We start from the raw sequence: 18204 nt of genomic DNA on the forward strand, positions 1-18204 counted from the left end.
CAGGAGACGGGGAGTGTTTACCTCGAGAAGTCTTCTGCCCCTCTCTCATTTCTCTCCTCTCCTCTCCTCTTTACCTCAGCCTGTCCATATGATCAGATGCTCCTCATGTGTCCATACACAACCTCTACATTTCAGTTGGATGTTTGTGAACTAGGGAGAGCACATTTGCGTGTCTGTGTGTTGAACGGACATTCAGTTCTATTGTGCCTTTCTGTATGTGTGTGTGTGTGTACATATGCAGTTAGGTGTACATATGTGAGTACATATAGAGTGTGTATGTATGTATGTATTAACACACACTCAAATATAGTGTAGGGGTGTGTGTGTGTGCCTGCCTGCGTGCGTGCGTGCGTGAGGAGAGCTGTTTTAGCTGATTGCTCTGAGTGTGTGCGTGGTACTATGCCCGCTGCCTGGCACCATGTTTAATTCACCGTCCCATGGGCACTGCCAGCCCGGCCAGGATCTCTGTCTGCCTCTGAAATTACATCTGATGGGCCAAGACAGAATGGATAGTGCCACACACACACACACACACACACACACACACACACACACACACACACACACATACATCCCTCCTTTCAAACACTCTCACTGGCACTCAGGCACTCACACACTTTCCTGCTCAGGCACTGTCTAGATGTCAAGTCTCCGTCACACACGCACACACCACAAGGCTGTCACGGCTCACATCCAGATGGAACACACATTATCTCCTGTGTCATGCTTAGATAGTCATCAGTCTTTTTATGTGTTACTCTTCCTGAATCCACCATTGTTCTCCCTTACACATAAGGGGGTGTGTGTGTGTGTGTGTGTGTGTGTGTGTGTGTGTGTGTGTGTGTGTGTGTGTGTGTGTGTGTCGGTCAGTGCTGAACTGTCTCTCTTCTGTCTGTTTTATAGGGTGGTGGTGTTGGAGAGTCGCCCCACTGATAACCCCACAGCCTACAGCAACCTCTACATATTGGCCGGCCACGAGAACAGCTACTAACCCCACACACATACACACACACACACACACACACACACACACCCCTGTGCACAGACTTGCACACCAGCTAGAGCTACAGCACCAGCGCTATCCCCCACTATCAATGGGTACAACTGTGAGTGTGCACTCGCACACACAAACACAAACACACACACACACACATCCTGATCTGGTCTGCTGCCCATGGAGGCCCAAGTCCCTCGGTTCACGATGCACCACAGGTGAAAATGAGGGTGGCTTGATCTGCAACAGGCCCGGCTGGAGACCTGTATGACGGCCTAGAGAAAAGGTCACGACCTCTGAGCTCTCCAGGCCCGGGCCTAGAGCTGCCAGACACTCGGGGCACTGAAGTCCGTGATTCGAAAGCAGATGTGTTATGGACAGCAGATCTCTCGCTCTTTCTGTCTATTTTTATCACATACACTGTCAAACACACACACACACACACACACACACACACACACACACACACACACACACACACACACACACACACATATACATACATTCTCTCTTTCCTTCTCTGAAACATATCACTATGAGCTACAGTAATAGACTGCAGTGTTATTGATCTATGAAGTGCCATATCAGTGGGAATGGTCAGTTTCTCACACATGCAATAATTATAACCAAGTGTTTGGTTAATGGGAGTCACACAGCATGTCTAACAGAAGTGTGGTTTTGACTTGGGAGTGTTTTTTTTTTTTTTTTTAGCCTGTTAGCAGGAGGCTAACTTTTAACTTTCCTTCTCTATGGGAGTTTTAATGCCGTAGATGTGGAAGGACTGAGTCTGGGATTTAAAGAGAAAAAAAAGAAGGAAAGAAAGCAAAGGAACTTCTCGGTCAGTTTATCATTTTTTTGAGGATTGACTATTTAAACGTGTTATTTATTAACGTAGGATTTGGGAGGGTGGGGGGTTGGACTTGAAGGAAGAAGAAGAAAAAAATATGGGATAGTAACTATGTTAACCAGAGACTAGTGTCACCATGACAACAGGCAAGGTCAAAAGCAAGGTTTTTTTTTTTGTTTGTTTGGTTTTTTTTCAGCTTTGTAATATAGTGGATTTTCTTCCTGCTCCTATCAGTTTATTTTTAGGAATTTGATTATAATGTAAAGTGGTATTCTTTTTATGATCCGTTGTTGCTTTTACTCAGATATTTGCACCATGTAAGCACTTTTGTACATTAATGTTGTTTTCTTTTTTATTTAAACTTTGACAGAACGTGGGGATCGCTACGTTTTAATGACTTCGCTGGGATTTTTCCTAGCAAAACGTTTAATGTATGCAGTTTTTTGTAATAAAAAAAAGCTATTGTTAACATTAAAATTGAGTTTCTGATTGATTTTGTAACGCTTCTTATTACTTTTTTTCTTTCTCTGCAATGCTCTTTTACTAAGCTGACTTGTGTTCTATGAGAGCACTTAAGTTGGTCCCTCTAAAAACATTTATAAACTATTTTACCTTAATACTGTTGACCTTTCTACATGGGAAAAGAGTTGAATAAGAGCTAATATAAGTATTGAATAGCCATAGCCAAAAAATGAATTGCCTTTTGCCATGGCAGGTCATTCTTGGCTGAGCTGTAGGGTTGGAGTGTGTTGTTGTTCATCAGTGTGTGGCTGGGTCTGCCTTTTCTTAGGCATTACCCTTTCCTTTAGTAGCTGGGAGCTCACAGAAACAGTACAACAAAACCTTTAATCAAATCAAACTGTATTTATAGGGCGCATTTCATAGGTAACACAATGTGCTTCACAGAAGGAAATGTGGGGGTGGGGTTACAAACACTTTTATGAGACACAGATTTTCCAGAGGGATGAAAAAAACCATATCATGTAAGTGCAAATATATTACAAAGCACGCACATACACATGTACAGCAGACCCGCTGAGAACAGATACATATTACAGAGAATGATAGGCTAGATTAAAGAGGTGTGTCCTAAGTGCACGTTTTAAAGGTGTCCACCATTTCAGCCATTCTTAGGTCTTCTGTCAGAGTATTCCAAAGGCTGGGAGCATAGAAACGAAAAGCTGCCTCTCCATGTCTCTGCTTCTTCCACTGACTTGTCAACTCTCCACCTTTAGTAACCACCAGTGACGCACTAGAAGCTAAATTTAGTGCAGCGAGTCCCCATCCCTCCATCGTTCCCCATCATCCTAGTGTTGCGTGGGTGCCCGTGTCAAAACAGGGCTCCAGGGAGGCAGTGGTAGCCTAAAGGGGAATGATGGATGTGTGTGTGTTTGTGTGTCCCAGGGCAGAGCAGCATTAGAGGGGGTGTGAGGGTGATGTTTGTGTGTCCCCAGGGCAGGTCTATTTGTAGGGCCTCTGGTGGTTTATAAAGAGCTGGCGTTGCACAGATATCTGCTGCCCGCCACTCAGACTGACGGTAAATTAATTACATTGAGACTGTCGTCATCGCACCAGCGGTTGGCACGGTGAAGGCCCCTCTGTGTCTCTTTCTCTTTTTCTTGTTCTCGCTTGCTCATTCTATCCATCTATATCTGTCTGTTTTGATGTTAAACATGTAGAGTTGAAGGAACCCCCTGCATTTTCATCAAGTAACATATGTGTAATGATTTCCCTCAGAGTTGGAAATAATGGAACAAACTACTGCTATCAGTGAAGGAGAATCTGTATTTGCCCCTACATCTAAAAATCCATTCAGTCATAAGAACCTGATGACACAACTGCACAGGGCCCAGAATTAGGTGCTTCTGTCTGTGATCCCTATGACAAGGCTCTGTGTATGAGGGAATCAGAGAATCCGTGCCGCTAGGGACCATTGATGTGTGTGTGTGTGTGTGTGTGTGTGTGTGTGAGAGAGAGAGAGTGTGATGCTCCACAGCCTCTTTTCATCCTCAGGCACACGCAGAGCCCGCATTGAGTTTATCAGGTAAGAGAGTGTGCGTGTTGTGTGAGAGAGAGAGAGATGGAGAAAGTGAGTGTGTGATGTATTGCTATGAATCAGAGTTGAAGCGTCACATTGGCGAATGTGTGTGCAGGGAGATATGGCTCTCAGCTTGAGGGGGGTGGAGCTTGCTTTGTAGTTCCTATGGGGACCAGACTGTAAAAGCGAAGACCTGGGCAAGAAGTATCCCACTCAACTAATCCACCCACATACAGACGCTTACACTCATCCGGTCACCAACAATACAAACACATCCCTTCACAAGAGTCGGGCGATTAAAACAGGAAGTCTTGTGCTACACCTGTTTTATTTCAACAGATCCGATTCGCTTTTCGTTCTAGAACAGGTAGGTAAACATTTGGTCTAAACCTATTTTAATATTTTTTTACATTCGTTTCTTTTTCGACCAGAGTAGTCTCAACTATGGCTACGTGGGAACCTGTTTTAAAATTGTCGCCCTCCTCAAGCATATAGATGCACAGCAACTATGTTGCCCGGCCTAATGCAATGCGTACTTTATGCATTTTTGCGTAATCCGTGACAGATTTATTTTTCCGAGAGCTGGTTTGGTTTTTTACATTTGCTCTCTCGCATTACATTATCTTCATGTACCCCCGTTCAGGTGTAGTGTTGCCGCGACCAGGTTAATTGATCTCTTGATCCGAAGTAATCGAATTGTATGCCAGCGATAAGGGCAGTCATTCACCCGTTGCCCAGAGATAATTTTCCAAGCATTTGTTGTTCTACAAATCCCCGATGGTCAAATCGTATTGCATGAAGACTACGCGCCGCCTGATGCTGTGTGTTTTTGAATGTTGGGAGGCTATAGCGGTGACAGTCAGTTGCACCTGTTGCTTATCCAGCGTGGTTTTGTGACAGTCCATAGAATGTTTAGCTTTGCGCTGAAGTAGCCTATATCACACATGATGATAGAACAACCCATCGGCCAAAGGCCTGCTCTAACCCCCGTGATGAAAGAAAATTAGTGCATCTGCAAATAGGGCTTTTAGAACACACTGCCTCCATTTGTTCCGTAGCCTAGCTGCGGATGGTCAACCCACAGAATGCGCCACAGACCCACAGAATCTTGCTCGTACTGCGGATGATATAGTTCACCAAAACAGAAAACCCAGGCTCAAATAAGTGTTCTGGTCAACAAAGCGATTTAAACATTTGAATCATTTGCACAGTGATAACTTGGAAATACATTTATAAATGTGACTATAAGTGATAACTTTAAAAGCTAGCGGTTGGGTCTGAAAAACGCCAAACGCATTGGACAAAGTAAGATGAATGAAATGCTGCCTGTAATGATTTCCTATAAAAGCAATAAGGTATAGCGCAATAATAAAGTCATACAATCTAAAATAACCTATGGGCAAACATCTGATGTTATATGGGCTCCTGGGAGTTTTCTGTAAATAAAGTTTGTCGTTAATCTCAGGTCGTGCCTGTGAGCACTGCACCACCGCGGTGGAGATTCTCCTGCTGGGAGCCACCGCTTTGCAGGATGGAAAAGTATGAAAAGATTGGAAAGATTGGAGAGGGCTCATACGGAGTCGTATTCAAATGCAGAAACAAAGACACGGGCCAGATTGTGGCCATCAAGAAGTTCGTAGAATCTGAGGATGACCCCATCATCAAGAAGATTGCCCTTCGGGAAATCCGTATGCTTAAGGTAACGTCTTTTACACTTTTGTACTTTTCCAGTTCTTATTATTTAAAGCTTAAACTAAAAAAAAATAAACGGAAAGTAGGATGTAAACTAGTAACAAGATAGGGGGTGACTAATATTGCTCAGGGAAAGGCATTGTTTTCATATCTAGGTCAGGAACGGCAGTAAAGGAAAGGCAGTGTCAATTTAATCGCTGTATGGTCAGTTTCTCTATCCATTTTATGGAACTGATTGTGGTCAGTTTGGATGCACTGGGCGTCAAACCGCTGGGGTGACCTGCTGTGTCTACATACTGTGTATTATTCTTTGTGTATGTGTGTGAGAGAGAGATAGAGAGAGAACAATATTCTGGTAGTCAGGTATACAAAAAGATACTCTCTCTCTCTCTCACACACACACACACACACACACACACACACACACACACACACACACACACACACACACACACACACTGCTGTTAATAATAACCCTGCCTCTGTAGTCATAAAATGACATCATCAAAGAAAAGTTGATGTGTGAATTATTTGTTTTCATTATTGTAGCATGTGTGTGTTTTCATGAATGTAGAACAGTCCTGGGCTGTGAAAAAAAAACACACACACACTCACACATCAGTCCTCTGTACCCATGCCAGGAGAAGTGGCATGAATGGTGTGTTCAGGAGGGTGTTATTCTGGAGCACACACAAACTCTCACAGATTTCCCATCTGTGCCCTGATGCCAGACTAGCTGAGCAACACACACACTCACGCACACATCGCTTACCACACACCTCTGCCTTGTGCCCGTGCCCAGATGCCAAAGAAGGTGGCACTAGGCTAGATTAGAGACCCATCTCCAGTTACCCTATTTGGATGCGGAACAGCAGCGAGCTTTCTCCATCTGTTCCCTCCTGTTTTAGTGTTTGCTTTCTGCCACCGTCCAGGGCTCAGTAAGTGTTCATACGCAGAGGCATGAAGCATGCAGAAAATTCCTGCATCTGACCGTACTCTAACACCCCCTGATTTTGGCTGCATGAGTATGACATTTTTCATCCTAACAGCTACTGATGCTGAGCATGTTCATAACAATCCATTGTGTCTGACGCTATTGATGCAAGAGGTTATAGATCTATCTTGGGGCAGCATGTGATTTCTTACCTCTTGCAAAAATGTCAGAATTACACTTAGGGTCGTAACTTGGGGTATGGGCAAGTTGAAAACTTTGTTGTTAACGAGTAGGTCAGGAAAAATAGGTTGTGCGTGTTCGGGAGCCTAGAAATCAGTTTGAAACAGCAGCCAGTTGTCCCTGACAATGATCTGTTTGTCACAGTGTGTGTTTTCTGACGAGCCTGTGTGTTTTTTACGAGCACCCTGTTTGCCTTACAATGTGTGTTTGATAAGACGTGCATCAGCTTGCCCCTGAGGGCTACTGGCCATTAGTGGTTACTCAGCCCACCTCCGTGTGTGTGTGTGTGTGTGTGTGTGTGTGTGTGTGTGTGTGTGTGTGTGTGTGTGTTCTCCCTACAGCAACTGAAGCACAGTAACCTGGTTAACCTAATCGAGGTGTTCCGCCGTAAGCGCAAGCTGCATCTGGTGTTTGAGTACTGTGATCACACTGTCCTGAATGAGCTGGACCGCTACCCCCACGGGTAAGTGTGTCCCTCACACACACACACACACACACACACCTGAGAACACAGAGTTACACAGTGGAAAGAACCACAGAGCCTCAGAGCTATTCTCTGTTTTCTTGCCATGATAATGTATGCATACTGTATGTACACCATTCTATAGTTTCTGTTGAAGTCCTGAACACTGAACACACACGCACAGATCACACACACATTTTTAGGCCCCCTCTGTTTTGTCTCAACCCCCCCCCCTACACACACACACACACTCTCTATACACACACACACACACTTTCTCCACACACACACACACACACACACACACACACACACACACACTCACTCCACATTCTTTAACAAGAGGCTGTCCAGCATGGTCCAGGCTTTCTGGCAGCCATATTGTTTAACTGTTGCCATGGCGTTGGAGCTGATTGTTGCGGAATGTTTATTGTGATGGTATGCCTTAGAATTCGATGCTGGCACAGGGAGGAGAGGACGAGGGAGTCGTTCTGAGGAGGTTACTGCGGTACTGCGTTGCCACAGCATTTGGGGAGTGTGTGTGCGGGGGGGCAAGGCTGTTAAACGGTCCACTCTAGCTTTAGGCCTCTCCCTCGACAGCCCTGTTAAATGGCCTCTGAATCAACAAACCCCAAAGCTAGCACTACTGACAAAAAACCCTACTTCAATACTTCCTCTGTCCCTGAGAGAGAGATAAAAAGCAGAGAGAGTGAGTGAGAGAGAGAGAGAAAGAGGGAGACAGAGTCTTTAACATGACTGTATTAATGTGCCTAATCCAGGGAAGGGAGACAAAGTTTCATCCTTCACTTCTCCTGAAACCAAGACACACCATGCGCCTAGCACATCCAATGGCATGATGTGAAGAAGTAGATATCAGTGGGGTGTGGACTGATTTTAGGGCAGTGTTTTAGAGTAGAGGACAGTAGTGGTGAGTTGTTGTTGAAGCCTGTCTCGTGTCTCACACCACAGAGTTCCTGAGCACTTGGTGAAAAGCATCACCTGGCAAACGCTCCAGGCTGTCAACTTCTGCCATAAACAAAACGTAAGACTTCACAATCTGTGAGTGTGAGTGAGTGTGTGTGTGTGAGTGAGCGTCTCTTTCTACCAGTTCACCTCTTTAACCATTACTGTCTTATCCATGTTTCTTTAGTCTCTGTCGCACCTGTGTTTCTATAATAGTCCCTGCTCCTTGTGTTCTCCACAGCTGTGTTAGCCGTGTTAATGTGTGCTTAACGTGTACAGAACCAACATCTACTTCTCTCTCGTCTCCTTCACTCCAACTTGTCTCCCCCTCCCCCCTCAGAGCTGGTTAATAGTTGTCCTTTATAAGAATTCTTTTCTCTTCACTGGCAGGCTGTTATCACACATGCACGCACACATGCACGCACACACAAACACACACTAACAACACACAGCAAGGCAGTAATAACAGCCCCCTCTCCACAGGGCCTCTTTGTAGGGTTAAAGGTGAGGTGAGGGATGGCTCGTTCCTTTCTCCTCTGCTAGAGGCAATTCACTTTGTCAGTTCTCTCCCCACATATTCATTCTTAACCTCTAATATTATACAGATCCTAGAACAGTAAAAAGCACTTAAATAAACAAGTGAAATAACCCCACAACATATACAACAACAAATCCTACAGAGATGTGCTCAGCTCTTTTGATCAAACCAGTCTCTAAGGGGAAGGGCAGGGTCAAGTAGTTACAGGTGATTACACAGGAACAAAAACTTGCTCTTGCTATTTTTAGATTTGGTCAAATCTGCTGCCTCATGTTACTTCCCAGCCTTCTGTATCAGTGTATAATTTGTGTTTACTGCTCTTTTGTATATATATACTGTATGTGTGTGTGTTTTGGGGTATGTTGCAGTGTATCCACCGGGATGTAAAGCCAGAGAACATCCTCATCACCAAACAGCAGGTCATTAAGCTCTGTGACTTCGGTTTCGCCCGGATCCTCAGTACGTACTTCACCCTTAACATAGTTCCCCCACCATCTTAATTCATGTTTTTGGGACAGAATGTCCTCTTTGCCAGTTGGATGTGTTCTGTCTAGCTTATCACTGTATCTCACTCTCTTTCTTTCTCTTCTCTCTCTCTCTCCCCTTTCTCCATATTTCCCTCTATCCTTCCTTGCTCTTTCCTTCGCCTCTTCATCACTTTCTCTCATTCACCTTTATCGCTCTGCTTTCTCTCTCCCTGTCAAATGCCCCCTTCCCTCCTTCTCAATCTCTGTTCCCCCTCCGTACGTACACAGCCGGTCCCTGTGACTACTACACAGATTACGTTGCGACCCGGTGGTATCGGGCCCCTGAGCTGCTGGTGGGGGACACACAGTATGGCCCCCCAGTGGACGTGTGGGCAGTGGGCTGTGTGTTCGCTGAGCTGCTCTCTGGCGCCCCCCTCTGGCCGGGCAAATCTGACGTGGACCAGCTCTACCTCATCAGGAAAACACTGGGTAAGGGAAATAACAGGAAGGATTTTTGGTGTAACTCTGTGTGTGTGTGTGTGTGTGTGTGTGTGTGTGCGCAGTATTGTATGGAACCTAACTTCTCTCTCTCTGTAGGGGACCTGATCCCCAGGCACCAGCAGGTCTTCAGCACCAACCAGTTCTTCAGTGGAGTATCAGTCCCTGAGCCACAGGAGATGGTGAGAGGACAAGCAGGAAACAAACACACACAGACACACACACACACATACACATACACACACACACACACACACACATTGTTTGCTCCCCAGCCACATTGAGCAACACACAATTAATCTGCTATTAATCCCTCCACAAATAGTTAATCACACACAAACATCCTGCCATATCAAACTTTCCACACACACTCCCAGAGGGAAGACGCGCACACACACGCACAAAAAAACACTCTAATCAAAGATGTAGAGGGAATACAGTGTTTACTATGAGGTAATCCTATACTAATAATGTGTGTGTGTGTGTGTGTGTGTGTGTGTGTGTGTGTGTGTGTCTAGGAGACTCTGGAGCAGAAATATCCAAACCTCACTTACCAAGCGCTCAGTCTTATGAAGGTAAGGCACACACTCACAGAAATAACCAGACAAAATGATAGGATCCAGCCCAATATAATAATCCCACTTACCCAGTCAAGATGTGTGTAGTCATCATAGCGGCATGAAAACATCACCAATTTCAAAGTGAACAGGGCCATTGGGCATAGAATATTTGTAGTGTATTAAACTTTTTGGTGTTAGCATGATTGTTGTCCCCCCAGCACCACTTTGCAAGAAGGTAGTTTATTGAAATTAGAGATTAAATTAATTTGACCACAATAAATAAATACTCAGATTAACAGAGTTGACCTTTGCACCTTGACCCTCTGACCCCAGGGCTGCCTGCGGATGGATCCATCAGAGCGACTGACGTGTGGGCAGCTACTGGAGCACCCGTACTTCGACAGCCTGCGTGAGGAGAGCGAGAGTGTGGCCCGAGAGCTCGACCGGGCCACCAAGAGACGCTCACGGCAACCCCGCAAACACCTGCCTCCTGGGGTGAGTCTCCGTGGAGACGCTGCCATGACATCATCATCATCACTGTCTCCGTCTACTGCCCTGTTGTTTCTTGGGTGTCCCTCAGTGTATAAATATTCCCTACAGGAGGTGATGACTCAATAGCACACCAAAATCTACCAGTTGAATAGTACGATTGTGTAGTGTATTGAGATCATTTTATAACCATGGCATGATGGTGTGTTATTGTAGGTTGAAGTGACATAAGTTTACTTATACTGTGTACTGTGTAGGGTGATTCAGGGTATGAGCTGTTTGTAGGAGTGGAGTTATCGTGTTGATCCCTCTTTCTCTCTCTCTCTCTCTCTCTCTCAGTATTTGCCTCAGCTAACCAGCAGCAGCATCTTCCCCTCCCTGGACAACAGGAACAACAAATACTTCAACAACCTGCGCAAATTCAACTACCACCTCCCCAACATCTAACACGCACATACAAACCTTCTCCTGCATAAACACAAACACACACACACACATACTAACACACACACACACACTAACACACACACGCATACCAGCAGTTTCCTTGGATAACTCAGGGATGAGCCAATGCTACGGAGACCCCTCGCTCTCACACACTGCAGAAGACGATCCAATCAGATTGTCGGGACGGCAGAGAGGAGGGAAGTGGCCAGTGCAGGAATATCCCTTGTTGTGAGGACGCACTGAAGCGTGAACAAAAACAGGGAGGTCTGAGGTGAAACTAAGCTACCAAAAACTGTTCACTCAACTGCTCACTAGTACTCTTGTAATCCAGACTGCTAGGTTTTATAGCTCCTTGACATATTGCCTGATCCAGGAACAGCACTTCTGCACTGTATTACACAAAATACCTTTGAGATAGCCAGTTTAAGATGACGTAAACTGGTAACCCTTATCTGATCAGCTCCTCTCAGGAGTGGTAACCATTTAACGCAAGAGCGGGTAATCTTAGTCATTATCTCAGTAATCTCACACCCAGTGTGGCTGCAGGTTTATTGTACACCAAGAGCATTTTACAGGAAGTGTCATGCCTAAAACCCTTCCCTCATTTACAAAAGCAGAGTGTTTTTGTTGTTTTTAAAAAACAATCATGTGAATCTAAAGCCATGTTTGAAAACCTCATGTTTCTTAATATTTCAAGCATGTTCCCGTTTTTCAGTTTTTCTGTCTCTGATAAATGTAAACACCTGCAAAAAAACATCTGAGGCACAGACTATGCATACAATGTATGTATATATTAAGAAATGAACATAGCACACAGTACACGTTTCAGAACCGTTCTAAAGGTAAAGTAGAACGTACTACACCATGAATGTTCCTACAGTCTTCACATGGTTGATTAAGGGTACTCGAGGCTCCTGATTTGCTGCTTTGAACTCCTGCAGTCACACAGGTGTTTTCAGGATAAGACGGCCCACTCCTGATTCCCTTCCTTCCAGTCTTAACAGGTTTAGTACAGAACTTAGTCTGGTTCTAAGCCCTCACTGCAGTTATCTATAGGGTCTGATGCTTCTCTATGCATTGCAACACCTTATCTACAAAGAGCTTTTTTTTCAGCTACTGATTAGTAAACTACTTCAGGTTGCATTTGTTAGTTATTGGATGTATTTGTGAATGTTGATTATGAGCAGTCAGTGCTCTGCTAACTGTATGTAGACAGCAAAGGGACTACAAGACTCTACTGCCTTTTCCTGTTTGCCAAATATGATTGTTCATTTTGTATAATTGTTTGTTTCTTTTCTTTTTTTTAAATGTATATAAGAGTTAATCAATGACATGATTGTAGTGAATTACGCACATGTTCTAGAGCTGTATTTGGGGGTTCCATATCGATGGGAGGGGATCATTGATGACAAGACCACATTGGGAGGGAAAGCGATCTTGTTTTTGCTCAGTGAATCAGCAGGCCTGCCTGCCAGTTTGGATTCAGGCTAAGACTGGATTCACACTCAGAAAGCGAAGCGGTCACTGAAAAGAGATGGCCAACACCTCATTTGACGCATCTCACACATTAGGACACACTGGCACTTACCTGGGGCATCTTCCTCTTAGCATCGAGCTTTAGCCAGCTGGTACCAGAGCCTTTTAAATAAAATACTTGGAGGGTAGCACTAACACTGCCTGGTCAGCTGCCATTTTGATCTAGGTCAGTGTGCTGTTGTAATAATTACAGCAACACTTGGTGAGCTGTTGAAAAACAAATTTTAACTCTTCAGATATTCAGATCAGATATAAGAAAAATACCATACTACACAAATGCGACTTTCAAAAAGTTGTTGGAGACAGACTAAACGCTCACGTTAAGCAAGAAGTAGGAAAGATAGCAGGTAAAAATGACACCGACTCTTGACACCGACAAATGGTAACGTTGAGACAGGCTGGCTGCAGTGACAGAGGTCACAGAAGATAACCTCAACGCCAGCCCAGTTCACACTCTCCCTGCAGATAATGTCCAGAGTCAAACCCAGGGTCATCCAACGCAGTGACAGCACAGCACAGCACAGCACAGACCCCATCAGAAATTTGTCATTCGATTTAGCAAAATATTGATTTATTTACTGAGCAGCTCTTCAGATGCAGCCATCTGTTAATTTGAGTGAAGTAAAAAAAAAGAACAAATGTAAAGTTTTAAGGTAGCTTTATTAATCAGAGAGGTTGGAACCATATATATTACCTGACTAGTGGTGCTCTACAGCCCTACAACTCCCCTTGACTTGCACCAAATGCCAAATCAATGAATTACATGACTCCAAAGTCATAGGTCTTTGTAATTTTTAGCTTCTTTATGCATGCATAAAAGCTTTCTTAATAATACCAATGCTTCTGTAGTACTTTTCTATGGAGTAATAATAATAATGTTTGACACCTAGATGAACATAGCGAAACGATATTAACATCTCTTTTTCTCAAACTGTTTTCTTTGTTGCTATAAATAAAGTGCCGTGAACAAGCCATATGCATCTCGCAGTTATTTCTCAGCTCTGTTCCTGTTTGACATGTGTGCTGACAGCAGTGCTGCTATGGTTACGGACACCACAGCGTCCATATAGGGAATGTCAGCCCAGGTCCAGCACAATGTCCAGCTGGGGCAGGGAGGTCTGTATTCGGTCAACTGTGGTCTCCTTCTCGCTCACCCCTGGCAGGTCACTCAGGAACAGATACTCCAGATTCCTACAGGGGCAACATCAAAGATACAACAGCCGGCTCGACACTAGTCAAGTACAAAGCAAGGGGGATTTATTATATAGCACACTTAATGTTCAAAGTACTTGACCATTTCAATTACCAGATAGTGCCATGGATAGAGAGGTGAATCTTTCACAATGACCATTATCTCTATGATAGACTAAAGGCTATTCCAGCTCTCAGTCAAATACAATTTCCTCAGTGGTTTTGCCCTTGTAGCTGTGAATCCTCTCCAGACAGATAGGAGGCGCTCAATTCCTCCACTGTTCCCCTATGAAGCCCAGAAATACACACCTACCATGCCCCGGGGGTCTCAGCAGTGTGTTCACCCAAAACATACACATAGTCTTAGTTTGCATATACATTTCCTTTATTATTATTCTCCAATGGAGAGTTATTATTATTATTATTATTATTATTATTGTTGTCAGAATCATTGTTTGTTGACAACCCTATTGGTCTCCTGCCTCTAAATGTCATAATCTCATCAACTATATGGCCGGTGCAAAAAACTTCTGAAAGTGAAAGAAAGTCATCCATCAACCATCTTTCTTATTACTAAAATATTCCCATCCCCTCTCCTTCACACTGATGAGGTCACCCACCTCAGATGGTGGAGGGCGATGAGGCCTTTGTCTGTGACGTTGCCACAGGAGACGATCTCCAGGCGACGGAGACTCTCCTGAAGGCTCTGCGTTTTACTTAGCCTCTCCAGGCAGGCGTCCTCGATGTAGATGCTCCTAATCAGCTTCACTTCCTCCACATGCTCCAAGCCATCTACAACCAGCGCACAATCTCCATTTAGAACACTCAAGACATATTAGTCACATTCACTTCACAAGTCTTTCCCCCTTCATTTCACAGCACTGCAGTGACAATTATGATTCTAAATCCCATGCCAATACATCTCAACTCTCATGTAAAAACTGAAAATTAGTTCTGAAAAGGACCTGGATGCTGGTTATTATTGCATCTTGTTTATTCATTTGACTGGCAAAAGTGGTTTTCTCTTATCTCTTTCCTCTCTCTTTGCTGTGAAGCTATCAGGAGTACACCACTGGGAGGCCACTTTCACTGAGCCACTGACATGACATCACTGTCATTAGGCACGAAAACCATCCTGATTAAATAAAAATGATTCTTCCTCAGTGGAGAAACTCAAGAGGACACACGGGGTTACTGGGCTTTGTGCTTTTAGTACAGCTGCAGAGGCAACAGACTACCGAGGCTACAGACACCCTTTATCCGTGGCTACACATCATAACCCTTATACTTACATCCATAATGCCATGTTGTTACCAGCTACAAGTGTCTGAATTACCAATAGAATAATATTTGATATTGCCAATATGCAATATAATACTTTTAAAGTGAGGTTGGCAAATGAATCCAAATGAAATAAAATGATCAAAGTGATGAGGTTTGATTGATTGATTGATTAATGTGCTGGCCTCTCTCACTGAAGTCTTTGAATATGTCTGCACCAGCAGTACAAGAGTGAATGGAGATCCAGATGGAGGCATGATCCAGGTTTGACAGCGGCATCAATCTAACTGCACACATAGGGACAGCGTTGTGTGTGTGTGTCATTTAAAGGGCTCTCTGTTAACCGTCTCTCCCTTTCTCTTTCCCCTTGTCTTACGCCGAGTCTAGGTGATCTGAGGTGACAGGGGAGTGATGTCTTTGTTTCTGTGTAAGACATCCTCCTCACTAACGTCACCAATACACACGCGCAGCTGCCTCTCAGAGCAGCTGACTTTCACAATGACCTTTCACACTCGTAGGTAACTTTCACTCCTTCCTTTAGAGATCTCTCACCTTTCTATTCCTTCCTTTATCTTTCTTTCTCTTTCGCTCTTTCTCTCTCTCACTCGCTCACTTACACACTCTCACACTCACACACACACACACACACACACACGCACGCACGCACGCACGCACGCACGCACGCACGCACGCACGCACGCACGCACACACACACACACACACACACACACACACACACACACACTGTGGGCCAGCGGATTGAATTATCACTTGAAGAGAGAAGCCAAGCACGGGGAATAGAGACAGCTGGCAGCTGCTGTGTTCACACAATTAAGGGAATCAAAGAGGTTGTATAATCATGAAGCCCACAGAAAGGCTCTCATGATTGTTGTGGAGAGTTATTCATTATAAAACAAATGCACAGAGGACTTCCTTAAAATGCAGATGACTGGCATCTCAATTGTAGACTCATTTTTGAATGATTGTAAATACAGAAGTTTCAGAATGTTCTAAAGAATATTTCGAATAGGATAGATAACCACCACTTCCCTGGATACCTGAAGGACACACTGCACTTCAACAGTAACTGTGCTAGCCCAGGACATCCTGTGCTCAGTCAAAGCCTTTCCTCTTTAAACGAAATGCTGGCAATCTACACTCGAAAAGCACATTTTTGGGGGTTGGACAGAGAGAGATGTTGAGAGGTTTGTCACCTTAATAGTATTCCTATCCATTCACGAACATAAACATCAAATGTTTGATACTTAGACCAAACCAGAAAATAATGTCAAAGGGTTTTTGGATTGTTCTAGGTTCCCGAGCTACAGTTTCAAACTAGCCCCAGAATGCAAGTAGGGAACTTTTGTCTTAGTGCTATTTAGTAACTTCCTCACCCAGATGGTCAAATCCGCGGTACATGATGCAAGACTCTGTGGCGTCGATGCCCTGGATCTTGTAGCGGCCAAGGGGGCCAGTGGGAAGGCCATTGTAGTCATGCTGCCAGCGCTCAAAGCCCTGGAACCGAACTTTCGCTCCGCACCGAAGCAGCCATTCTGCCGCTGCCCGGTCTGGACCCACAGCTTTTATTCTTTCATGGTCCACCCTCAGACAGGTCAAAAAAGCAAAAACACACACACACACACACACACACACACACACAAAATAACACAGTAACTAAGTGTTATCCATACTTTAAAGAAGTAAACCACCCCCTCGTAATTCTAATTCATCCATGTTACAGTCCATCTGACACAAATGGGCTCAGATTGGTTCAGGCTGGTGTATTGTTTGTGAGGAGATAGGCCTATTGTTAACAGGCAACCTGTGATTCGAATAAATCATGGATTAACCTCCTCAAAGCTGGCACTACAAGAGATCTGTCTGAGAACCATTTGGCTTGAAAGTGGCTATGGGAACATGTTATTTATAAAAGACAATTAGTTGGTTAACGGAGGGAGAGGAGTTAAAATGTAATGATCTGGTGAGGGCTTGCCTCCAAGGGCTTGGCCTGTGGCTCACTTGTTGAAAACAGCGTTCAGCCAACCCCAAAATGGTCTGGCGCCCCCTGATGGTAGTAGAGACTTCGGCGTGCAAAGCACTGAGTGAGCTGTCCTCGACAATAATCTCATTTTCAAATGCTGAAAAATATAACATCGTCAGGACACTTTTGAGAAGTGGATAGACTTTTACAAAATAATTAATAAACTTGACAGTTAGGTTTTGTGGGACTACAGAACTGCAAGGTGATTGTCTAACAATGTCGCCAGGCTTAATCAGGCTTTCCCATGATTTTCTACAGTTTCTCCGTTATAACTGAACTGAAATCATCAGACAGCGTTTCAACCTAAACTCACGAGTGCTTATCAAGTGGTTAAATTATACCTCCGTTCCAAAGTCAAACAGCCCTTGACATCTAATTAAACTTAGCTAATACATTTACGCACTTACTCATACGCATTATGTTACGGATGCTATCGTTAATGATACAATACAGATTGTTACAATAGATGGCCAGCTACACACAAAAAATGACAGTTAACATATCCTAGCATACTACGCAGTGTCTTTTCCACCTTGTTGTGTGACACCACTTTGTCACTGACAACGAAAACACACGTAGATGGTATCGTTAATGACACAACAATACATATTGTTACAAGAGATGGCCAGGTACACATGATTTGGCGCAATTAAATTACACTTAACATAGCATACTAAGCAGTGTCTTTTCCACCTTGTTGAGTGACACCACTTTGTTACTGACAAAGAAAGCACACGTCTAAAGGCGACAACTAAACACAAAACAGTAACGTTATCTTTCACTGTAGCTACGAATCATGTTCAATTACCACTGATCACCAACCTTTCCTGTTACCTCCTGCAAGAGCCAATGCCAACATTATTTACATTCTTTACTACGCTGCTACGACGACCTCTCACCCCGTACGTAAGGCACGTCAGGCTTAAGGCGCCCTCATTGGTCGGATAATGGACGTACAAATGACGTAAACGCGGTTCAAGCAACT

The 18204-nt window shown here is 44.2% G+C and overlaps 3 protein-coding genes across 11 annotated transcripts in view; 2 read left to right on the plus strand and 1 right to left on the minus strand.

Moving 5' to 3' along the window:
* map4k5 (mitogen-activated protein kinase kinase kinase kinase 5) overlaps positions 1-2318 on the plus strand; it is a 52663-nt gene extending 50345 nt beyond the window's left edge. For all 8 annotated transcript variants that reach the window (XM_031580412.2, XM_031580416.2, XM_031580417.1 and 5 more), the window contains one exon: positions 904-2318. In XM_031580412.2, coding sequence (XP_031436272.1) covers positions 904-991 — 88 coding nt within the window. In that variant the 3' untranslated portion in view covers positions 992-2318. The remainder of the gene's footprint in view (positions 1-903) is intronic.
* A 1628-nt stretch (positions 2319-3946) lies between these two features.
* Positions 3947-13678, plus strand: cdkl1 (cyclin-dependent kinase-like 1 (CDC2-related kinase)). 2 transcript variants are annotated; one of them, XM_012817118.3, is made up of 10 exons: positions 3947-4246; positions 5345-5578; positions 7087-7208; positions 8178-8250; positions 9078-9168; positions 9465-9665; positions 9774-9856; positions 10193-10249; positions 10568-10729; positions 11063-13678. In XM_012817118.3, exons 2-10 carry the CDS (start codon positions 5411-5413, stop codon positions 11168-11170), a joined length of 1065 nt encoding a protein of 354 aa, XP_012672572.1. In that variant the 5' UTR covers positions 3947-4246; positions 5345-5410; the 3' UTR covers positions 11171-13678. The 2 variants fall into 2 exon arrangements, with proteins under 2 accessions (XP_012672572.1, XP_031436298.1); XM_031580438.2 differs by lacking the exon at positions 3947-4246 and adding an exon at positions 5059-5234.
* dmac2l (distal membrane arm assembly component 2 like) lies at positions 13348-18160 on the minus strand. Its single transcript, XM_012817114.3, has 5 exons — positions 18042-18160; positions 17198-17316; positions 16573-16781; positions 14518-14689; positions 13348-13897 (listed from the first exon to the last, which is right to left on the minus strand). Exons 2-5 carry the CDS (start codon positions 17305-17307, stop codon positions 13783-13785), a joined length of 606 nt encoding a protein of 201 aa, XP_012672568.1. The 5' UTR covers positions 17308-17316; positions 18042-18160; the 3' UTR covers positions 13348-13782.
* Positions 18161-18204: the final 44 nt, after the last annotated feature.

This window comes from Clupea harengus, chromosome 14, assembly GCF_900700415.2.
Source record: "Clupea harengus chromosome 14, Ch_v2.0.2, whole genome shotgun sequence".
Taxonomy (NCBI): domain Eukaryota; kingdom Metazoa; phylum Chordata; class Actinopteri; order Clupeiformes; family Clupeidae; genus Clupea; species Clupea harengus.